At 56.9% G+C, this 26822-nt stretch overlaps 1 protein-coding gene across 1 annotated transcript; it reads right to left on the minus strand.

The window, feature by feature from the left end:
* Nucleotides 1–576: 576 nt before the first annotated feature.
* LOC140475176 (cell adhesion molecule 3-like) lies at nt 577–26145 on the minus strand (the record flags this gene model as incomplete). Its single annotated transcript, XM_072567760.1, has 3 exons — nt 577–714; nt 16158–16310; nt 25996–26145. Coding segments are annotated over 3 exons (441 nt in total), but the record flags the coding sequence as incomplete, so codon positions are not given.
* Nucleotides 26146–26822: the final 677 nt, after the last annotated feature.

Below are 26822 nucleotides of genomic sequence, written 5' to 3' on the forward strand. Positions count from 1 at the left end.
TGTGTGAGTGAGCGGGGGGAGTGTGTGAGCGGGGTGTGTGTGTGTTAGTGAGTGAATGTGTGAGCGGGGGAGTGTGTGAACGGGGGAGTGTGTGAACGGGGGAGTGTGAGAGCGGGGGAGTGTGTGAACGGGGGAGTGTGTGAACGGGGGAGTGTGTGAACGGGGGAGTGTGAGAACGGGGGAGTGAGAGAGCGGGGGAGTGAGAGAGCGGGGGAGTGAGAGAGCGGGGGAGTGAGAGAGCGGGGGAGTGTGTGAACGGGGGAGTGAGAGAGCGGGGGAGTGTGTGAACGGGGGAGTGTGTGAACGGGGGAGTGTGAGAGCGGGGGAGTGTGTGAACGGGGGAGTGTGTGAACGGGGGAGTGAGAGAGCGGGGGAGTGTGTGAACGGGGGAGTGAGAGAGCGGGGGAGTGTGTGAACGGGGGAGTATGTGAGCGGGGGAGTATGTGAGCGGGGGAGTGTGGGAGTGTGTGAGCGGGGGAGTGTGGGAGTGTGAGCGGGGGAGTGTGTGTTTGTGAGTGAGTGTGTGTTTGTGAGTGAGTGTGTGTTTGTGAGTGAGTGTGTGTCGGTGAGACCCACCTGTCAGTTCCTCACCGCCTTTGTACCAGTGGATGGTAGCAGCGGGTTTACTGCCCGTGGTGTTACACCTGAGGGTTAACATCGTCCCTTCCTCAACAGCTCCACGATATCCCAGAATCTCCGGCTTCTTCGGGACACCTTCAACACAGGGGGGAACACCGACCAATCACACTCACCCTCGCAGGGGGAACACCGACCAATCACACTCACCCTCACAGGGGGAACACCGACCAATCACACTCACCCTCACAGGGGGAACACCGACCAATCACACTCACCCTCACAGGGGGAACACCGACCAATCACACTCACCCTCACAGGGGGAACACCGACCAATCACACTCACCCTCACAGGGGGAACACCGACCAATCACACTCACCCTCACAGGGGGAACACCGACCAATCACACTCACCCTCACAGGGGGAACACCGACCAATCACACTCACCCTCACAGGGGAACACCGACCAATCACACTCACCCTCACAGGGGGAACACCGACCAATCACACTCACCCTCACAGGGGGAACACCGTCCAATCACACTCACCCTCACAGGGGGAACACCGACCAATCACACTCACCCTCACAGGGGGAACACCGACCAATCACACTCACCCTCACAGGGGGAACACCGACCAATCACACTCACCCTCACAGGGGAACACCGACCAATCACACTCACCCTCACAGGGGGAACACCGACCAATCACACTCACCCTCACGGGGGGAACACCGACCAATCACACTCACCCTCACAGGGGGAACACCGACCAATCACACTCACCCTCACGGGGGGAACACCGACCAATCACACTCACCCTCACAGGGGGAACACCGACCAATCACACTCACCCTCATAGGGGGGAACACCGACCAATCACACTCACCCTCACAGGGGGAACACCGACCAATCACACTCACCCTCACAGGGGGAACACCGACCAATCACACTCACCCTCACAGGGGGAACACCGACCAATCACACTCACCCTCACAGGGGGAACACCGACCAATCACACTCACCCTCACAGGGGAACACCGACCAATCACACTCACCCTCACAGGGGGAACACCGACCAATCACACTCACCCTCACAGGGGGAACACCGTCCAATCACACTCACCCTCACAGGGGGAACACCGACCAATCACACTCACCCTCACAGGGGGAACACCGACCAATCACACTCACCCTCACAGGGGGAACACCGACCAATCACACTCACCCTCACAGGGGGAACACCGTCCAATCACACTCACCCTCACAGGGGGAACACCGACCAATCACACTCACCCTCACAGGGGGAACACCGACCAATCACACTCACCCTCACAGGGGGAACACCGACCAATCACACTCACCCTCACAGGGGGAACACCGACCAATCACACTCACCCTCACAGGGGGAACACCGACCAATCACACTCACCCTCACAGGGGGGAACACCGACCAATCACACTCACCCTCACAGGGGGGAACACCGACCAATCACACTCACCCTCACAGGGGGAACACCGACCAATCACACTCACCCTCACAGGGGGAACACCGACCAATCACACTCACCCTCACAGGGGAACACCGACCAATCACACTCACCCTCACAGGGGGAACACCGACCAATCACACTCACCCTCACAGGGGGAACACCGACCAATCACACTCACCCTCACAGGGGGAACACCATCCAATCACACTCACACTCACCCTCACAGGGGGAACACCGACCAATCACACTCACCCTCACAGGGGGAACACCATCCAATCACACTCACCCTCACAGGGGGAACACCGACCAATCACACTCACCCTCACAGGGGGGAACACCGACCAATCACACTCACCCTCACAGGGGGAACACCATCCAATCACACTCACACTCACCCTCACAGGGGGAACACCGACCAATCACACTCACCCTCACAGGGGGAACACCATCCAATCACACTCACCCTCACAGGGGGAACACCGACCAATCACACTCACCCTCACAGGGGGAACACCGACCAATCACACTCACCCTCACAGGGGGAACACCATCCAATCACACTCACACTCACCCTCACAGGGGGAACACCGTCCAATCACACACTCACAGGGGGAACACCGTCCAATCACACTCACCCTCACAGGGGGAACACCGTCCAATCACACTCACCCTCACAGGGGGAACACCGACCAATCACACTCACCCTCACAGGGGGAACACCGACCAATCACCCTCACCCTCACAGGGGGAACACCGACCAATCACACTCACCCTCACAGGGGGAACACCGACCAATCACACTCACCCTCACGGGGGAACACCGACCAATCACACTCACCCTCACAGGGGGAACACCGACCAATCACACTCACCCTCACAGGGGGAACACCGACCAATCACACTCACCCTCACAGGGGGAACACCGTCCAATCACACTCACCCTCACAGGGGGAACACCGACCAATCACACTCACCCTCACAGGGGGGAACACCGACCAATCACACTCACCCTCACAGGGGGAACACCGACCAATCACACTCACCCTCACAGGGGGAACACCGACCAATCACACTCACCCTCACAGGGGGAACACCGACCAATCACACTCACCCTCACAGGGGGAACACCGACCAATCACACTCACCCTCACAGGGGGAACACCGTCCAATCACACTCACCCTCACGGGGGAGCACCGACCAATCACCCTCACCCTCACAGGGGGGAACACCGACCAATCACACTCACCCTCACAGGGGGAACACCGACCAATCACACTCACCCTCACAGGGGGAACACCGTCCAATCACACTCACCCTCACAGGGGGAACACCGTCCAATCACACTCACCCTCACAGGGGGAACACCGACCAATCACATTCACCCTCACACGGGGAACACCGTCCAATCACACTCACCCTCACAGGGGGAAAACCGTCCAATCACACTCACCCTCACGGGGGAGCACCGACCAATCACCCTCACCCTCACAGGGGGGAACACCGACCAATCACACTCACCCTCACAGGGGGGAACACCGACCAATCACACTCACCCTCACAGGGGGAACACCGACCAATCACACTCACCCTCACAGGGGGAACACCGACCAATCACACTCACCCTCACAGGGGAACACCGACCAATCACACTCACCCTCACAGGGGGAACACCGACCAATCACACTCACCCTCACAGGGGGAACACCGACCAATCACACTCACCCTCACAGGGGGAACACCATCCAATCACACTCACACTCACCCTCACAGGGGGAACACCGACCAATCACAATCACCCTCACAGGGGGAACACCATCCAATCACACTCACACTCACCCTGACAGGGGGAACACCGACCAATCACACTCACCCTCACAGGGGGAACACCGTCCAATCACACTCACCCTCACAGGGGGAACACTGACCAATCACACTCACCCTCACAGGGGGGAACACCGACCAATCACACTCACCCTCACAGGGGGAACACCGTCCAATCACACTCACCCTCACAGGGGGAACACCGACCAATCACACTCACCCTCACAGGGGGAACACCGTCCAATCACACTCACCCTCACAGGGGGAACACCGACCAATCACACTCACCCTCACAGGGGGAACACCGTCCAATCACACTCACCCTCACTGGGGGAACACCGACCAATCACACTCACCCTCACAGGGGAACACCGACCAATCACACTCACCCTCACAGGGGGAACACCATCCAATCACACACTCACAGGGGGAACACCGTCCAATCACACTCACCCTCACAGGGGGAACACCGTCCAATCACACACTCACAGGGGGAACACCGTCCAATCACACTCACCCTCACAGGGGGAACACCGACCAATCACACTCACCCTCACAGGGGGAACACCGTCCAATCACACTCACCCTCACAGGGTGAACACCGACCAATCACACTCACCCTCACAGGGGGAACACCGACCAATCACCCTCACCCTCACAGGGGGAACACCGACCAATCACACTCACCCTCACAGGGGGAACACCGACCAATCACACTCACCCTCACAGGGGGAACACCGACCAATCACACTCACCCTCACGGGGGAACACCGACCAATCACACTCACCCTCACAGGGGGAACACCGACCAATCACACTCACCCTCACAGGGGGAACACCGACCAATCACACTCACCCTCACAGGGGGAACACCGTCCAATCACACTCACCCTCACAGGGGGAACACCGACCAATCACACTCACCCTCACAGGGGGGAACACCGACCAATCACCCTCACCCTCACAGGGGGAACACCGACCAATCACACTCACCCTCACGGGGGAACACCGACCAATCACACTCACCCTCACAGGGGAAACACCATCCAATCACACTCACCCTCACCCTCACAGGGGGAACACCGACCAATCACACTCACCCTCACAGGGGGAACACCGACCAATCACACTCACCCTCACAGGGGGAACACCGACCAATCACACTCACCCTCACAGGGGGAACACCGATCAATCACACTCACCCTCACAGGGGGAACACCGACCAATCACACTCACCCTCACAGGGGGAACACCGTCCAATCACACTCACCCTCACAGGGGGAACGCCGACCAATCACACTCACCCTCACAGGGGGAACGCCGTCCAATCACACTCACCCTCACAGGGGGAACACCGTCCAATCACACTCATCCTCACAGGGGGAACACCGTCCAATCACACTCACCCTCACAGGGGCAACACCGACCAATCACACTCACCCTCACAGGGGGAACACCGACCAATCACACTCACCCTCACAGGGGGAACACCGACCAATCACACTCACCCTCACAGGGGGAACACCGTCCAATCACACTCACCCTCACGGGGGAGCACCGACCAATCACCCTCACCCTCACAGGGGGGAACACCGACCAATCACACTCACCCTCACAGGGGGAACACCGACCAATCACACTCACCCTCACAGGGGGAACACCGTCCAATCACACTCACCCTTACAGGGGGAACACCGTCCAATCACACTCACCCTCACAGGGGGAACACCGACCAATCACATTCACCCTCACACGGGGAACACCGTCCAATCACACTCACCCTCACAGGGGGAAAACCGTCCAATCACACTCACCCTCACGGGGGAGCACCGACCAATCACCCTCACCCTCACAGGGGGGAACACCGACCAATCACACTCACCCTCACAGGGGGAACACCGACCAATCACACTCACCCTCACAGGGGGGAACACCGACCAATCACACTCACCCTCACGGGGGAACACCGACCAATCACACTCACCCTCACAGGGGGAACACCGACCAATCACACTCACCCTCACAGGGGGGAACACCATCCAATCACTCTCACCCTCACAGGGGGAACACCGTCCAATCACACTCACCCTCACAGGGGAAACACCATCCAATCACACTCACCCTCACCCTCACAGGGGGAACACCGACCAATCACACTCACCCTCACAGGGGGAACACCGACCAATCACACTCACCCTCACAGGGGGAACACCGACCAATCACACTCACCCTCACAGGGGGGAACACCGACCAATCACACTCACCCTCACAGGGGGAACACCGACCAATCACACTCACCCTCAAAGGGGGAACACCGTCCAATCACACTCACCCTCACAGGGGGGAACACCATCCAATCACACTCACCCTCACAGGGGGAACACCGTCCAATCACACACTCACAGGGGGGAACACCGACCAATCACACTCACCCTCGCAGGGGGAACACCGACCAATCACACTCACCCTCACAGGGGGGAACACCGACCAATCACACTCACCCTCACTGGGGGAACACCGACCAATCACACTCACCCTCACGGGGGAACACCGACCAATCACACTCACCCTCACGGGGGGAACACCGACCAATCACACTCACCCTCACAGGGGGAACACCGACCAATCACACTCACCCTCACGGGGGGAACACCGACCAATCACACTCACCCTCACAGGGGGAACACCGACCAATCACACTCACCCTCACGGGGGAACACCGACCAATCACACTCACCCTCACAGGGGGAACACCGTCCAATCACACTCACCCTCACAGGGGGAACACCGACCAATCATACCCACCTTCACAGGGAACACCGACCAATCACACTCACCCTCACAGGGGGAACACCGTCCAATCACACCCACCCTCACAGGGAACACCGTCCAATCACACTCACCCTCACAGGGGGGAACACCGTCCAATCACACTCACCCTCACAGGGGGAACACCGTCCAATCACACTCACCCTCACAGGGAACACCGTCCAATCACACTCACCCTCACAGGGGGAACACCGTCCAATCACACTCACCCTCGCAGGGGGAACACCGTCCAATCACACTCACCCTCACAGGGGGAACACCGTCCAATCACACTCACCCTCACAGGGGGAACACCGACCAATCACATTCACCCTCACACGGGGAACACCGTCCAATCACACTCACCCTCACAGGGGGAAAACCGTCCAATCACACTCACCCTCACGGGGGAGCACCGACCAATCACCCTCACCCTCACAGGGGGGAACACCGACCAATCACACTCACCCTCACAGGGGGAACACCGACCAATCACACTCACCCTCACAGGGGGGAACACCATCCAATCACACTCACCCTCACATGGGGAACACCGACCAATCACACTCACCCTCACAGGGGGAACACCGTCCAATCACACTCACCCTCACAGGGGAAACACCATCCAATCACACTCACCCTCACCCTCACAGGGGGAACACCGACCAATCACACTCACCCTCACAGGGGGAACACCGACCAATCACACTCACCCTCACAGGGGGAACACCGACCAATCACACTCACCCTCACAGGGGGAACACCGACCAATCACACTCACCCTCAGAGGGGGAACACCGACCAATCACACTCACCCTCACAGGGGGAACACCGACCAATCACACTCACCCTCACAGGGGGAACACCGATCAATCACACTCACCCTCACAGGGGGAACACCGACCAATCACACTCACCCTCACAGGGGGAACACCGTCCAATCACACTCACCCTCACAGGGGGAACGCCGACCAATCACACTCACCCTCACAGGGGGAACGCCGTCCAATCACACTCACCCTCACAGGGGGAACACCGTCCAATCACACTCACCCTCACAGGGGGAACACCGTCCAATCACACTCACCCTCACAGGGGGAACACCGTCCAATCACACTCACCCTCACAGGGGCAACACCGACCAATCACACTCACCCTCACAGGGGGAACACCGACCAATCACACTCACCCTCACAGGGGGAACACCGACCAATCACACTCACCCTCACAGGGGGAACACCGTCCAATCACACTCACCCTCACGGGGGAGCACCGACCAATCACCCTCACCCTCACAGGGGGGAACACCGACCAATCACACTCACCCTCACAGGGGGAACACCGACCAATCACACTCACCCTCACAGGTGGAACACTGTCCAATCACACTCACCCTCACAGGGGGAACACCGTCCAATCACACTCACCCTCACACGGGGAACACCGTCCAATCACACTCACCCTCACAGGGGGAAAACCATCCAATCACACTCACCCTCACGGGGGAGCACCGACCAATCACCCTCACCCTCACAGGGGGGAACACCGACCAATCACACTCACCCTCACAGGGGGAACACCGACCAATCACACTCACCCTCACAGGGGGGAACACCGACCAATCACACTCACCCTCACGGGGGAACACCGACCAATCACACTCACCCTCACAGGGGGAACACCGACCAATCACACTCACCCTCACAGGGGGGAACACCATCCAATCACACTCACCCTCACAGGGGGAACACCGTCCAATCACACTCACCCTCACAGGGGAAACACCATCCAATCACACTCACCCTCACCCTCACAGGGGGAACACCGACCAATCACACTCACCCTCACAGGGGGAACACCGACCAATCACACTCACCCTCACAGGGGGAACACCGACCAATCACACTCACCCTCACAGGGGGAACACCGACCAATCACACTCACCCTCACAGGGGGGAACACCGACCAATCACACTCACCCTCACAGGGGGAACACCGACCAATCACACTCACCCTCAAAGGGGGAACACCGTCCAATCACACTCACCCTCACAGGGGGGAACACCGTCCAATCACACTCACCCTCACAGGGGGAACACCGTCCAATCACACACTCACAGGGGGGAACACCGACCAATCACACTCACCCTCGCAGGGGGAACACCGACCAATCACACTCACCCTCACAGGGGGGAACACCGTCCAATCACACTCACCCTCACAGGGGGAACACCGACCAATCACACTCACCCTCACAGGGGTAACACCGACCAATCACACTCACCCTCACAGGGGGAACACCGTCCAATCACACTCACCCTCACAGGGGGAACACCGACCAATCACACTCACCCTCACAGGGGGAACACCGACCAATCACACTCACCCTCACGGGGGAACACCGACCAATCACACTCACCCTCACGGGGGAACACCGACCAATCACACTCACCCTCACAGGGGGAACACCGTCCAATCACACTCACCCTCACAGGGGGAACACCGACCAATCACACTCACCCTCACGGGGGGAACACCGACCAATCACACTCACCCTCACTGGGGGAACACCGACCAATCACACTCACCCTCACGGGGGAACACCGACCAATCACACTCACCCTCACGGGGGGAACACCGACCAATCACACTCACCCTCACGGGGGGAACACCGACCAATCACACTCACCCTCACGGGGGGAACACCGACCAATCACACTCACCCTCACGGGGGGAACACCGACCAATCACACTCACCCTCACGGGGGGAACACCGACCAATCACACTCACCCTCACGGGGGAACACCGACCAATCACACTCACCCTCACAGGGGGAACACCGACCAATCACACTCACCCTCACAGGGGGAACACCGTCCAATCACACTCACCCTCGCAGGGGGAACACCGTCCAATCACACTCACCCTCACAGGGGGAACACCGTCCAATCACACTCACCCTCACAGGGGGAACACCGACCAATCACATTCACCCTCACACGGGGAACACCGTCCAATCACACTCACCCTCACAGGGGGAAAACCGTCCAATCACACTCACCCTCACGGGGGAGCACCGACCAATCACCCTCACCCTCACAGGGGGGAACACCGACCAATCACACTCACCCTCACAGGGGGAACACCGACCAATCACACTCACCCTCACAGGGGGGAACACCGACCAATCACACTCACCCTCACGGGGGAACACCGACCAATCACACTCACCCTCACAGGGGGAACACCGACCAATCACACTCACCCTCACAGGGGGGAACACCATCCAATCACACTCACCCTCACATGGGGAACACCGACCAATCACACTCACCCTCACAGGGGGAACACCGTCCAATCACACTCACCCTCACATGGGAAACACCATCCAATCACACTCACCCTCACCCTCACAGGGGGAACACCGACCAATCACACTCACCCTCACAGGGGGAACACCGACCAATCACACTCACCCTCACAGGGGGAACACCGACCAATCACACTCACCCTCACAGGGGGAACACCGACCAATCACACTCACCCTCACAGGGGGAACACCGACCAATCACACTCACCCTCACAGGGGGGAACACCGACCAATCACACTCACCCTCACAGGGGGAACACCGACCAATCACACTCACCCTCACAGGGGGAACGCCGACCAATCACACTCACCCTCACAGGGGGAACGCCGTCCAATCACACTCACCCTCACAGGGGGAACGCCGTCCAATCACACTCACCCTCACAGGGGGAACACCGTCCAATCACACTCACCCTCACAGGGGCAACACCGACCAATCACACTCACCCTCACAGGGGGAACACCGACCAATCACACTCACCCTCACAGGGGGAACACCGACCAATCACACTCACCCTCACAGGGGGAACACCGTCCAATCACACTCACCCTCACGGGGGAGCACCGACCAATCACCCTCACCCTCACAGGGGGGAACACCGACCAATCACACTCACCCTCACAGGGGGAACACCGACCAATCACACTCACCCTCACAGGGGGAACACCGTCCAATCACACTCACCCTCACAGGGGGAACACCGTCCAATCACACTCACCCTCACACGGGGAACACCGTCCAATCACACTCACCCTCACAGGGGGAAAACCGTCCAATCACACTCACCCTCACGGGGGAGCACCGACCAATCACCCTCACCCTCACAGGGGGGAACACCGACCAATCACACTCACCCTCACAGGGGGAACACCGACCAATCACACTCACCCTCACAGGGGGGAACACCGACCAATCACACTCACCCTCACGGGGGAACACCGACCAATCACACTCACCCTCACAGGGGGAACACCGACCAATCACACTCACCCTCACAGGGGGGAACACCATCCAATCACACTCACCCTCACAGGGGGAACACCGTCCAATCACACTCACCCTCACAGGGGAAACACCATCCAATCACACTCACACTCACCCTCACAGGGGGAACACCGACCAATCACACTCACCCTCACAGGGGGAACACCGACCAATCACACTCACCCTCACAGGGGGAACACCGACCAATCACACTCACCCTCACAGGGGGAACACCGACCAATCACACTCACCCTCACAGGGGGGAACACCGACCAATCACACTCACCCTCACAGGGGGAACACCGACCAATCACACTCACCCTCAAAGGGGGAACACCGTCCAATCACACTCACCCTCACAGGGGGGAACACCGTCCAATCACACTCACCCTCACAGGGGGAACACCGTCCAATCACACACTCACAGGGGGGAACACCGACCAATCACACTCACCCTCGCAGGGGGAACACCGACCAATCACACTCACCCTCACAGGGGGGAACACCGTCCAATCACACTCACCCTCACAGGGGGAACACCGACCAATCACACTCACCCTCACAGGGGTAACACCGACCAATCACACTCACCCTCACAGGGGGAACACCGTCCAATCACACTCACCCTCACAGGGGTAACACCGACCAATCACACTCACCCTCACGGGGGAACACCGACCAATCACACTCACCCTCACAGGGGGAACACCGTCCAATCACACTCACCCTCACAGGGGGAACACCGACCAATCACACTCACCCTCACGGGGGGAACACCGACCAATCACACTCACCCTCACTGGGGGAACACCGACCAATCACACTCACCCTCACGGGGGAACACCGACCAATCACACTCACCCTCACGGGGGGAACACCGACCAATCACACTCACCCTCACAGGGGGAACACCGACCAATCACACTCACCCTCACGGGGGGAACACCGACCAATCACACTCACCCTCACAGGGGGAACACCGACCAATCACACTCACCCTCACGGGGGAACACCGACCAATCACACTCACCCTCACAGGGGGAACACCGTCCAATCACACTCACCCTCACAGGGAACACCGTCCAATCACACTCACCCTCACAGGGGGAACACCGACCAATCATACCCACCTTCACAGGGAACACCGACCAATCACACTCACCCTCACAGGGGGAACACCGTCCAATCACACCCACCCTCACAGGGAACACCGTCCAATCACACTCACCCTCACAGGGGGGAACACCGTCCAATCACACTCACCCTCACAGGGGGAACACCGTCCAATCACACTCACCCTCACAGGGAACACCATCCAATCACACTCACCCTCACAGGGGGAACACCGTCCAATCACACTCACCCTCGCAGGGGGAACACCGTCCAATCACACTCACCCTCACAGGGGGAACACCGTCCAATCACACTCACACTCACCCTCACAGGGGGAACACCGACCAATCACATTCACCCTCACACGGGGAACACCGTCCAATCACACTCACCCTCACAGGGGGAAAACCGTCCAATCACACTCACCCTCACGGGGGAGCTCCGACCAATCACCCTCACCCTCACAGGGGGGAACACCGACCAATCACACTCACCCTCACAGGGGGAACACCGACCAATCACACTCACCCTCACAGGGGGGAACACCGACCAATCACACTCACCCTCACGGGGGAACACCGACCAATCACACTCACCCTCACAGGGGGAACACCGACCAATCACACTCACCCTCACAGTGGGGAACACCGACCAATCACACTCACCCTCACATGGGGAACACCGACCAATCACACTCACCCTCACAGGGGGAACACCGTCCAATCACACTCACCCTCACAGGGGAAACACCATCCAATCACACTCACCCTCACCCTCACAGGGGGAACACCGACCAATCTCACTCACCCTCACAGGGGGAACACCGACCAATCACACTCACCCTCACAGGGGGAACACCGACCAATCACACTCACCCTCACAGGGGGAACACCGTCCAATCACACCCACCCTCACAGGGAACACCGTCCAATCACACTCACCCTCACAGGGGGGAACACCGTCCAATCACACTCACCCTCACAGGGGGAACACCGTCCAATCACACTCACCCTCACAGGGAACACCATCCAATCACACTCACCCTCACAGGGGGAACACCGTCCAATCACACTCAGCCTCGCAGGGGGAACACCGTCCAATCACACTCACCCTCGCAGGGGGAACACCGTCCAATCACACTCACCCTCACAGGGGGAACACCGTCCAATCACACTCACCCTCACAGGGGGAACACCGTCCAATCACACTCACCCTCACAGGGGGAACACCGTCCAATCACACTCACCCTCACAGGGGGAACACCGTACAATCACACTCACCCTCACAGGGGAACACCGTCCAATCACACTCACCCTCACGGGGGGAACACCGTCCAATCACACTCACCCTCACAGGGGGAACACCGTCCAATCACACTCACCCTCACCATCACAGGGGGAACACCATCCAATCACACTCACCCTCACCCTCACAGGGGGAACACCGTCCAATCACACTCACCCTCACGGGGGAACACCGTCCAATCACCCTCACAGGGGGTTCACCGTCCAATCACACTCACCCTCACAGGGGGAACACCGTCCAATCACACTCGCCCTCACCCTCACAGGGGGAACACCATCCAATCACACTCGCCCTCACCCTCACAGGGGGAACACCATCCAATCACACTCACCCTCACCCTCACGGGGGAACACCATCCAATCACACTCACCCTCACAGGGTGAACACCGTCCAATCACACTCACCCTCACAGGGGGAACACCATCCAATCACACTCACCCCCACAGGGAACACCGTGCAATCACACTCACCCTCACGGGGGGAACACCGTCCAATCACACTCACCCTCACAGGAGAACACCGTCCAATCACACTCACCCTCACAGGGGGAACACCGTCCAATCACACTCACCCTCACAGGAGAACACCGTCCAATCACACTCACCCTCACAGGGGGAACACCGTCCAATCACACTCTACCCTCACCATCACAGGGGGAACACCATCCAATCACACGCACCCTCACAGCGGGATCACCGTCCAATCACACTCACCCTCACGGGGAACACCGTCCAATCACACTCACCCTCACAGGGGGAACACCGTCCAATCACACTCACCCTCACGGGGAACACCGTCCAATCACACTCACCCTCACCCTCACGGGGGGAACACCGTCCAATCACACTCACCCTCACCCTCACGGGGGGAACACCGTCCAATCACACTCACCCTCACGGGGGGAACACCGTCCAATCACACTCACCCTCACGGGGGAACACCGTCCAATCACCCTCACCCTCACAGGGGGTTCACCGTCCAATCCCACTCACCCTCATGGGGAACGCCGTCCAATCACACTCGCCCTCACCCTCACAGGGGGAACACCATCCAATCACACTCACCCTCACCCTCACGGGGGAACACTGTCCAATCACACTCACCCTCACAGGGGGAACACCATCCAATCACACTCACCCTCACAGGGTGAACACCGTCCAATCACACTCACCCCCACAGGGAACACCGTGCAATCACACTCACCCTCACAGGGTGAACACCGTCCAATCACACTCACCCTCACGGGGGGAACACCGTCCAATCACACTCACCCTCACAGGAGAACACCGTCCAATCACACTCACCCTCACGGGGGGAACACCATCCAATCACACTCACCCTCACAGGGGGAACACCGTCCAATCACACTCACCCTCACAGGAGAACACCGTCCAATCACACTCACCCTCACGGGGGGAACACCATCCAATCACACTCACCCTCACAGGGGGAACACCGTCCAATCACACTCACCCTCACAGGAGAACACCGTCCAATCACACTCACCCTCACAGGGGGAACACCATCCAATCACACTCACCCTCACAGGGTGAACACCGTCCAATCACACTCACCCTCACAGGGGGAACACCGTCCAATCACACGCACCCTCACAGGGGGAACACCGTCCAATCACACTCACCCTCACAGGGGGAACACCGTCCAATCACGCTCACCCTCATGGGGAACACCGTCCAATCGAACTCACCCTCACGGGGTACACCGTCCAATCGAACTCACCCTCACGGGGGGAACACCATCCAATCACCCTCACCCTCACGGGGGGACACCGTCCAATCACACTCACCCTCACAGGTGGAACACCGTCCAATCACACTCACCCTCACAGGGAAACACCGTCCAATCACACTCACCCTCATGGGGAGCATCATCCAATCACACTCACCCTCACGGGGAACACCGTCCAATCGCAGTCACCTTTACAGTTTGACAATGAACGTAAAGCTCCCTCTACACTGTCCCCCCATCAAACACTCCCAGGACAGGGATAGCATGAGGTTAGATACAGAGTAAAGCTCCCTCTACACTGTGCCCCCATCAAACCCTCCCAGGACAGGGACAGTACGGGGTTAGCTACAGAGTAAAGCTCTCTCTACACTGTCCCCCATCAAACACTCCTAGGGACAGGGACAGTACGGGGTTAGATACAGAGTAAAGCTCCCTCTACAGTGTCCCCATCAAACACTCACAGGACAGGGACAGCACGGGGTTAGATCCAGAGTAAAGCTCCCTCTATACTGTCCCCCATCAAACCCCCCCAGGGACAGGGACAGTACGGGGTTAGGTACAGAGTAAAGCTCCCTCTACACTGTCCCCCCATCAAACCCCCCCAGGTACAGGGACAGCACGGGGTTAGATACAGAGTAAAGCTCTCTCTACACTGTCCCCCCATCAAACACTCCCAGGACAGGGACAGCACGGGGTTAGATACAGAGTAAAGCTCCCTCTACACTGTCCCCCCATCAAACACTCCCAGGACAGGGACAGCACAGGGTTAGATACAGAGTAAAGCTCTCTCTACACTGTCCCCCCATCAAACCCCCCCAGGGACAGGGACAGTACGGGGTTAGGTACAGAGTAAAGCTCTCTCTACACTGTCCCCCCATCAAACCCCCCCAGGGACAGGGACAGTACGGGGTTAGGTACAGAGTGCAGGACTTTACCCAGGACCTGCACCCTGGCAGTAGCGGTGAGGACTGGCATCGTGAAGATGGAGCATGTGTAGATGCCTTCATCGTTCAGGGTCATGTTGCTGATGCTAATGGTTAGCTCATGGGGCGAGTATTGGACCAACTGAATCCTGCTGTCCCGGAGAGCTGGATGGGAGAAAGAGATGGAGATCATTCACTACCACAACTCTCCCATCCCCAAACCCCTCCACCACCCACCATCTCCGCGCTCTCCCCTCCCTGAGTAAAGTGCTGTACGTGCAGCCACCTCCAGGGGGCATATTCTAAGGCACTGCCTTATTGTCGCGGCCGGTGAGTCTAGCAGTGACTTTCCCAAGAGCATTTCAGGATATGTTTCTTCATAGAGAGAGAGAGAGTGAGAGTGAGAGTGTGAGAGAGGGAGAGAGAGAGGGAGAGAGAGAGGGAGAGGGAGAGGGAGAGAGAGAGGGAGAGAGAGAGGGAGAGAGAGAGGGAGAGAGAGAGAGAGAGGGAGAGAGAGAGGGAGAGGGAGAGGGAGAGAGAGAGGGAGAGAGAGTGGGAGAGAGAGTGGGAGAGAGAGAGGTGTGTGTATGAATCTGTGTCTCTGTGTGTGAGTGTCAGTGTGTGAGAATGTGAGTGTGTGTGTCTGTGTGCGTGAAGGTGTGAGTGTGTGTTTGAGTCTGTGTGTGTGTGTGTGTGTGTGTGTGAGAAAGAGTATGTGTGTGTGTAACTGTCTCTGTGTCTGTGAGGGTCGTTTTGTGAGTGAGTGAATTGGGTAGAGTGATTTGTGTGTGTCTGTGGGGATGTGTCTGTGCGTGGGTGTGAGTGCGCCTGTGTGTCTGGGTAAAGCGATGTCTGTGTGAGTGTGTGTGTCTGTGTGCGTGAATGTGAGTGAGAGTGCGTGTCAGTGTGCGAGTGTCTGTGAGTGTGCGAATGAGTGAATTGGGTAGAGTGATGTGTCTGTGCGTGGATGTGAGAGTGTCTGTGTGTCTGGATAGAGCAACGTGTGAATAATTGTGGGGAAATTGAGGGGAACGGGGATCGTGGGTGAATTGGAGGGGAATGGGGATCATGGATGAATTGGAGGAATGGGGATCGTGGGTGAATTGGAGGGGAATGGGGATCATGGATGAATTGGAGGAATGGGGATCGTGGGTGAATTGGAGGGGAATGGGGAGTAGGGGTGAATTGGAGGGGAATGGGGATTGTGGGTGAATTGGAGGGGATCGGGAATTGGGGGTGAATTGGATGGGAATGAGGATCGTGGGTGGATTGACCAGAATGGGGATCGTGGGTGAATTGGAGTGGAACGGGGATCGTGCGTGAATTGGTGGAATGGGGATCGTTGGTGAATTGGAGGGGATCAAGGATTGGGGTGAATTGGATGGGAATGGGGATCAGGGGTGAATTGGTGGGGAATGGGGATTGTGGGTGAATTGGAGGGGAACGGGGATCGTGGGTGAATTGGAAAACTGGGGATAGGGGGTTAATTGAGGGGATCGGAGGTGAATTGAGGGGAATGGGGATAGTGGGTGAATTGGAAGAATGGGGATAGTGGGTGAATTGGAAGAATGGGGATCAGGGGTGAATTGGAGGGGAACGGCGATTGGGGTGAATTGAGGGGAATGGGGATCCTGGGAGAATTGGAGGGGAACGGGGATCGGGGGTGAATTGGAGGGGAACAGGGATCGGGGGTGAATTGAGGGGAATGGGAATCGTGGGTGAATTGGAAGGGATCAGGGATCGTGGGTGAATTGAGGGGATCGGTGATCGTGGGTGCATCGGACAGGAATGCGGATTGTTGGTGAATTGGACGGGAATGGGATTGGGGTGAATTTGAGGAAAGGGGATCATGGGTGAATTGGAGAAATGGGGATCGTGGATGAATTGAGGGGATCGGGGTGAATTGAGGGGAACAGTGATCATGGGTGAATTGGAGGGGAATGGGGATCGGGGGTGGATTGAGGAGAACGGGGATCAGGGATGAATTGGAAGGGATCAGGGATCGTGGGTGAATTGGAGGGGAACGGGTAACGTGGGTGAATTGGTGCATTGGGGATCGTGGGTGAATTGATGGGATCGGAGGTGAATTGAGGGGAATGGTGATCGTGGGTGAATTGAGGTGAACTGGAGGTGAACGGGGATCGTGGGTGAATTGGAGGGGAATGGGATTGGGGTGAATTGGAGGAATGGTGATCGAGGGTGAATTGGAGGGGAATGGGAATTGCAGGCGAATTGGTGAAATGGGGATCCTGGGTGAATCAGAGGGGAATGGGGATCATGGGTGAATTGGAGGAATGGGTATCGTGGGTGATTTGGAGGTTAATGGGGAGTAGGGGTGAATTGGATGGGAATGGGGATCATGGGTGAATTGACCGGAACGGGGATCGTGTGTGAATCGGAGGGGAACGGGGATCGTGCGTGAATTGGTGGAATGGGCATTGTGGGTGAATTGGAGGAATGGGGATCGTTGGTGAATTGGAGGGGATCAAGGATTGGGGTGAATTGGATGGGAATAGGGATCGTGGGTGAATTGGTGGAATGGGCATCGTGGGTGAATTGGTGGGGAATGGGGATCGGGGGTGAATTGGAGGGGATCGGGGATTGTTGGTGAATTGGAGAACTGGGGATGGGAGTTAATTGAGGGGATAGGAGGTGAATTGAGGGGACTGGGGATAGTGGGTGAATTGGAAGAATGAGGATCAGGGGTGAATTGGAGGAGAACGGCGATTGGGGTGAATTGAGGGGAATGGGGATCATGGGTGAATTGGAGGAATGGGGATCGTGGGTGAATTTGAGGAATGGTGATCGTGGGTGAATTGGAGGGGAGCGGGGATTGTGGGTGAATTGGAGGAATGGGGATCGTGGGTGAATTTGAGGAATGGTGATCGTGGGTGAATTGGAGGGGAGCGGGTATTGTGGGTGAATTGGAGGAGAACGGGGATTGGGGGTGAATTGGAGGGGAACGGGAATCGCAGTTGAATTGGTGGAATGGGGATCGTGGGTGAATTGGTGGAATGGGGATCGTGGGTGAATTGGAGGAATGGGGATCATGGGTGAATTGGAGGGGAACTGGGATCGTGGGTGAATTGGAGGGGAACGGGGATCGGGGGTGAATTGAGGGGAATGGGGATTGTGGGTAAATTGGAGGGGAACGGGAATTGTGGGTGAATTGGAGGGGAACGGGAATCGGGGGTGAATTGGAGGGGAATGGGAATCGGGGGTGAATTGGAGGGGAACAGGAATCGGGGGTGAATTGGAGGGGAATGGGGATCGTGGGTGAATTGATGGGAACGGAGGTGAATTGAGGGGAACGGTGATCGTGGGTGAATTGAGGTGAATGGGGATCGGGGTGAATTGGAGGGGAATGGGATTGGGGTGAATTGGAGGAATGGGGATCGTGGGTGAATTGGAGGTGAATGGGTATCTTGGGTGAATTGGAGGGGATCGGGGATCGTGGGTGAATTGGAGGGGAACGGGGATCGTGGGTGAATTGGAGGGGAATGGGATTGGGGTGAATTGAGGGGAATGGGGATTGTGGGTGAATTGGTGGAATGGGGATCCTGGGATCGTGGGTGAATTGGATGGGAATGGGGATCGTGGGTGAATTGTTGGAATAGGGATCGTGGGTGAATTGGAGGGGATTGGGGTGAATTGGATGGAAATAGGATTCATGGGTGAATTGACCGGAACGAGGATCGTGGGTGAATCAGAGGGGAATGGGAATTGTTGGTGAATTGGAGAGGAACCGAGATCATGGGTGAATTGGAAGGGATCAGGGATTGTGGGTGAATTGGAGGGGAACGGGTTTTCGTGGGTGAATTGGAGGAACGGTGATCGTGGGTGAATTGAGGGGATCGGGGGGTGAATTGGAGGGGAATGGGGATCGTGGGTGACTTGAGGGGATGGGGATTGTGGGTGAATTTGAGGAATGGGACCGTGGGTGAATTGGTGGAACGAGGATTGGGGGTGAATTGGAGGGGAACGGGTATTGGGGTGAATTAGAGGAATGGGGATTGTGGGTGAATTGGAAGGGAACAGGGATCATGGGTGAATTGGAGGGGAACGGGGATTGGGGGTGAATTGGAGGGGAATGGGGATTGGGTTGAATTAGAGGGGAATGGGATTGGGGTGAATTGGAGAATGGGAATCGTGGGTGAATCAGAGGAATGGGAATCGTGGGTGAATTGGGGAATAGGGATCATGGGTGAATTGGAGGGGAACAGGGATCGGGGTGAATTGGAGGGGAACGCGGTTCGTGGGTGAATTGTGGGATCAGGGGTGAATTGGAGTGGAATGGATATCGGGAGTGAATTGGAGGGGATCGGGGATCGTGGGTGAATTGGTGGAATGGGGATCGTGGGTGAATTGGAGGGGAATGGGATTGGGGTGAAGTGGAGGAATGGGGATTGTGGGTGAATTGGAGGAATAGGGTTCATGGGTGAATTGGAGGGGATCGGGGATCGTGAGTGAATTGGAGGGGAATGGGATTGGGGTGAATTGGAGGAATGGGGATCAGGGATGAATTGGAGGGGAACGGGGTTGAATTGGAGGAATGGGGATCATGGGTGAATTGGAGGGGAATGGGGATCGTGGGTGAATTGGAGGGGAATGGGATTGGGGTGAATTGGAGGAATGGGGATCAGGGATGAATTGGAGGGGAATGGGGTTGAATTGGAGGAATGGGGATCATGGGTGAATTGGAGGGGAATGGGGATCGTGGGTGAATTGTGGGATCAGGGTGAATTGGAGGGGAACAGGGATCGGGGGGGTGAATTGGTGGGGAACAGGGGGTTTCATGGGTGAATTGCGGGATCGGGGATGAATTGGAGGGGAATGCAGACCGTGGATGAATTGGAGGGGAATGGGATTGGGGTGAATTGGAGGAATGGGGATCATGGGTGAATTGGGGGAATGGGGATCATGGGTGAATTGGGGGAATGGGGATTGTGGTTGAATTGGAGGGGAATGGGATCGGGGTGAATTGGTGGGGAATGGGATTGGAGTGAGTTGGATGAATGGGGATCTGGGATGAATTGGAGGGGAACAGGGATCATGGGTGAATTGGAGGAATGGGGATTGGGGGTGAATTGGGGGAATGGGGATCGTGGGTGAATTGGGGGAATGGGGATTGTGGTTGAATTGGAGGGGAATGGGATCGGGGTGAATTGGTGGGGAATGGGATTGGAGTGAGTTGGATGAATGGGGATCTGGGATGAATTGGAGGGGAACGGTGATCGTGGGTGAATTGAGGTGAATGGGGATCGGGGTGAATTGGAGGGGAATGGGATTGGGGTGAATTGGAGGAATGGGGATCGTGGGTGAATTGGAGGTGTATGGGTATCTTGGGTGAATTGGAGGGGATCGGGGATCGTGGGTGAATTGGAGGGGAACGGGGATCGTGGGTGAATTGGAGGGGAATGGGATTGGGGTGAATTGAGGGGAATGGGGATTGTGGGTGAATTGGTGGAATGGGGATCCTGGGATCGTGGGTGAATTGGATGGGAATGGGGATCGTGGGTGAATTGTTGGAATAGGGATCGTGGGTGAATTGGAGGGGATTGGGGTGAATTGGATGGAAATAGGATTCATGGGTGAATTGACCGGAACGAGGATCGTGGGTGAATCAGAGGGGAATGGGAATTGTTGGTGAATTGGAGAGGAACCGAGATCATGGGTGAATTGGAAGGGATCAGGGATTGTGGGTGAATTGGAGGGGAACGGGTTTTCGTGGGTGAATTGGAGGAACGGTGATCGTGGGTGAATTGAGGGGATCGGGGGGTGAATTGGAGGGGAATGGGGATCGTGGGTGACTTGAGGGGATGGGGATTGTGGGTGAATTTGAGGAATGGGACCGTGGGTGAATTGGTGGAACGAGGATTGGGGGTGAATTGGAGGGGAACGGGTATTGGGGTGAATTAGAGGAATGGGGATTGTGGGTGAATTGGAAGGGAACAGGGATCATGGGTGAATTGGAGGGGAACGGGGATTGGGGGTGAATTGGAGGGGAATGGGGATTGGGTTGAATTAGAGGGGAATGGGATTGGGGTGAATTGGAGAATGGGAATCGTGGGTGAATCAGAGGAATGGGAATCGTGGGTGAATTGGGGAATAGGGATCATGGGTGAATTGGAGGGGAACAGGGATCGGGGTGAATTGGAGGGGAACGCGGTTCGTGGGTGAATTGTGGGATCAGGGGTGAATTGGAGTGGAATGGATATCGGGAGTGAATTGGAGGGGATCGGGGATCGTGGGTGAATTGGTGGAATGGGGATCGTGGGTGAATTGGAGGGGAATGGGATTGGGGTGAAGTGGAGGAATGGGGATTGTGGGTGAATTGGAGGAATAGGGTTCATGGGTGAATTGGAGGGGATCGGGGATCGTGAGTGAATTGGAGGGGAATGGGATTGGGGTGAATTGGAGGAATGGGGATCAGGGATGAATTGGAGGGGAACGGGGTTGAATTGGAGGAATGGGGATCATGGGTGAATTGGAGGGGAATGGGGATCGTGGGTGAATTGGAGGGGAATGGGATTGGGGTGAATTGGAGGAATGGGGATCAGGGATGAATTGGAGGGGAATGGGGTTGAATTGGAGGAATGGGGATCATGGGTGAATTGGAGGGGAATGGGGATCGTGGGTGAATTGTGGGATCAGGGTGAATTGGAGGGGAACAGGGATCGGGGGGGGTGAATTGGTGGGGAACAGGGGGGTTCATGGGTGAATTGCGGGATCGGGGATGAATTGGAGGGGAATGCAGACCGTGGATGAATTGGAGGGGAATGGGATTGGGGTGAATTGGAGGAATGGGGATCATGGGTGAATTGGGGGAATGGGGATCATGGGTGAATTGGGGGAATGGGGATTGTGGTTGAATTGGAGGGGAATGGGATCGGGGTGAATTGGTGGGGAATGGGATTGGAGTGAGTTGGATGAATGGGGATCTGGGATGAATTGGAGGGGAACAGGGATCATGGGTGAATTGGAGGAATGGGGATTGGGGGTGAATTGGGGGAATGGGGATCGTGGGTGAATTGGGGGAATGGGGATTGTGGTTGAATTGGAGGGGAATGGGATCGGGGTGAATTGGTGGGGAATGGGATTGGAGTGAGTTGGATGAATGGGGATCTGGGATGAATTGGAGGGGAACAGGGATCGGGGTGAATTGGAGGGGAACGGGGATCATGGGTGAATTGGAGGAATGGGGATTGGGGGTGAATTGCGGGATCGGGGGTGAATTGGAGGGTAACGGGGATCAGGGGTGAATTGGAGGGGAATGGGGATCGGGGGTGAATTGGAGGGATGGGGATCGGGGGTGAATTGCTGGATCGGGGGTGAATTGGAGGGGAACGGGGGGTTCATGGGTGAATTGCGGTATCGGGGGTGAATTGGAGGGGATCGGGGATCGGGGATCGTGGATGAATTGGAGGGGAATGGGGATCGGAGTGAATTGGAGGAATGGGGATCGAGGGGGAATGGGGATCGTGGGTGAAATCGTGGGGAACGGAGATCGTGGGTGAATTGGAGGGGAATGGGATTGGGGTGAATTGGAGGAATAGGGAATGTGGGTGAATTGGAGAGGAACCGGGATTGTGGGTGAATTGGAGGGGAACGGGAATCGGGGGTGAATTAGAGGGGAACGGGGATCGTGGGTGAATTGGAGGAATGGGGATCGGGGGTGAATTGGAGGAATGGGGATCGTGGGTGAATTGTGGGATCGGGGGTGAATTGGAGGGGAACGGGGATTGGTTGAAGTGGAGGGAAACAGGGATCGGGGGTGAATTGGAGGGGAACCGGGGTCGGGGGTGAATTGGAGGGGAACAGGGATCGGGGGTGAATTGGAGGGGAACGGGGATCGGGGGTGAATTGTGGGATCGTGGGTGAATTAGAGAGAAATGGGGATCATGGGTGAATTGTGGGATCGGGGGTGAATTGGAGGGGAACAGGGATTGTGGATGAATTGGAGGGGATCGGGGATTGTGGGTGAATTGGAGGGGTACAGGGGTCGGGGGTGAATTGGAGGGGAATGGGATTGGGGTGAATTGGAGGAATGGGGATCGTGGGTGAGTTGGGGGAATGGGGATCGTGGATGAATTGGAGGGGAACGGGGATCGTGGGTGAATTGGAGCGGAATGGGATTGGGGGAATGGGGATCGTGTGTGAATTGGAGGAATGGGGATCGGGGGTGAATTGGAGGGGAACGGGGATCGGGGGTGAATTGGTGGGGAATAGGATTGGGATGAATTGGAGGAATGGGATTCAGGATGAATTGGAGGAATGGGATTCGGGGTGAATTGGTGAGGAATGGGATTGGGGTGAATTGGAGGTGTACAGGGATTGTGGGTGAATTGGAGGGGAACAGGGATCGTGGGTGAATTGGAGGGGAACAGGGATCGTGGGTGAATTGGAGGGGAATGTGAATCGTGGGTGAATTGGAGGGGAATGGGATTGGGGTGAATTGGAGGGGTACAGGGATCATGGGTGAATTGGAGGGGAACAGGGATCGGGGGTGAATTGGAGGGGGACGGGAATCGTGGGTGAATTGGAGGGGAATGGGATTGGAGTGAATTGGAGGGGTACAGGGATCGTGGGTGAATTGGAGGGGAACAGGGATCGGGGGTGAATTGGAGGAATAGGGTTCGTGGGTGAATTGGAGGGGAATGGGGATCGTGGTTGAATTGGAGGGGAATGGGATTGGAGTGAATTGGAGGGGTACAGGGATCGTGGGTAAATTGGAGGGGAACAGGGATCGGGGGTGAATTGGAGGAATGGGGATCGTGGGTGAATTGGAGGGGAACGGGGTTCATGGGTGAATTGGAGGAATGGGGATTGGGGGTGAATTGCGGGATCGGGGGTGAATTGGAGGGGAACGGGGATCAAGGGTGAATTGGAGGAATGGGGATCGGGGGTGAATTGGAGGAATGGGGATCGTGGGTGAATTGTGGGATCGGGGGTGAATTGGAGGGGAACGGGGATCAAGGGTGAATTGGAGGAATGGGGATCGGGGGTGAATTGGAGGAATGGGGATCGTGGGTGAATTGTGGGATCGGGGGTGAATTGGAGGGGAACAGGGATTGTGGACGAATTGGAGGGGATCGGGGATTGTGGGTGAATTGGAGGGGTACAGGGGTCGGGGGTGAATTGGAGGGGAATGGGATTGGGGTGAATTGGAGGAATGGGGATCGTGGGTGAGTTGGGGGAATGGGGATCGTGGATGAATTGGAGGGGAACGGGGATCGTGGGCAAATTGGAAGGCAATGGGATTGGGGTGAATTGGGGGAATGGGGATCGTGGGTGAATTGGTGGGAATGGGATTGGGGTAAAGTGGGGGAATGGGGATCGTGGGTGAATTGGTGTGGAATGGGATTGGGGTGAATTGGAGGGGTACAGGGATCGTGGGTGAATTGGATGGGATTGGGGATCGGGGGTGAATTGGAGGGGAACAGGGTTCGTGGGTGAATTGGAGGGGAACAGGGATCGGGGGTGATTTGCGTTAAATAATTATTCGAATTGAGTAATGATGGTTTTGATTGAACTGAGTGGAACTGTTGACTCTTGTTCCAAGTCGAGTGGAAACTTGGTTGTTTGTGAATTGAGCGAAATGGGGGCAATGTTTGAGGTTGGTGTGAGTGGGATGATGGTTGAATTGGGGGGGTGGGGGGGGTTTGGTGAGTGAATTTGAGGAGGGAGGGGGTCGGTGATTGAATTGAGTGAGGGTGATATTTGAATTGGAGAGGGGGGTTGAGGATTGAGGGATTGTGGGAGTGGGGAGGGGGGTTGTGGGAAAACAGGCTAGTCCATTGCCAACCCTATCCCCCCACCTCCCCCACCCCGCCAGAATGTGAACTCTGACCTTTCTTCCCGTCGAAGTAGAGGGTCTGCTGAGCCGGGTTCGACCACTGCAGCGAGGAGTTGTCGTTTTCCTGCACGGTACATTTCAGAGTGACAGTGCCATGCTCGTGAACGACCTCGTCCTGAGTCACTGGGTACAGCCACTCGTCACCTGGAGGGCAGACACACACACACAGACACAGACACACACACACACACACACACACACACACACACACACACACACGGTGAGGGGTGATGTGAGACACAGGTCAGACGGCTCGCCCCTTCCCAAACCACGGCAGCCCTCTCCTCCCCCTCACCCCCTTCCCCCCCCACCCCAACAACGCCGCGTTCAAGGTGTGTAGGCCGCGATGAAGGAAGCTATCCTTGGAGGGGAAGGACCGCGCGGGCGATGGTGAACACACAGCGGGCCGGCTGGCTGAGGATTGCTGAGCGGTTTCGGACAGTCGCTGAGGTAATCATTTTCCACAGACACCCAACGGACCGCTGTAATCACAAAATACAGCGTTCCAGGCTGCACAAACGGATCAGTCAGACATAGTCGTCCATCTGACACACTGCCTCTCTCAGTGTCAGCTCCTGTACAGGTACAGTCACAGACAGTGTGTAAAAGGGAGGGATTCACTCCTGTCTGGTACTGTACAGTCTGTCTGTCTCTCTCTCAGTGTCAGCTCCTGTACAGGTACAGTCACAGACAGTGTGTAAAGGGAGGGATTCACTCCTGTCTGGTACTGTACAGTCTGTCTGTCTCTCTCTCAGTGTCAGTTCCTGTACAGGTACAGTCACAGACAGTGTGTAAAAGGGAGGGATTCACTCCTGTCTGGT

This window comes from Chiloscyllium punctatum, unplaced genomic scaffold (assembly GCF_047496795.1).
Source record: "Chiloscyllium punctatum isolate Juve2018m unplaced genomic scaffold, sChiPun1.3 scaffold_1448, whole genome shotgun sequence".
Taxonomy (NCBI): Eukaryota; Metazoa; Chordata; class Chondrichthyes; order Orectolobiformes; family Hemiscylliidae; genus Chiloscyllium; species Chiloscyllium punctatum.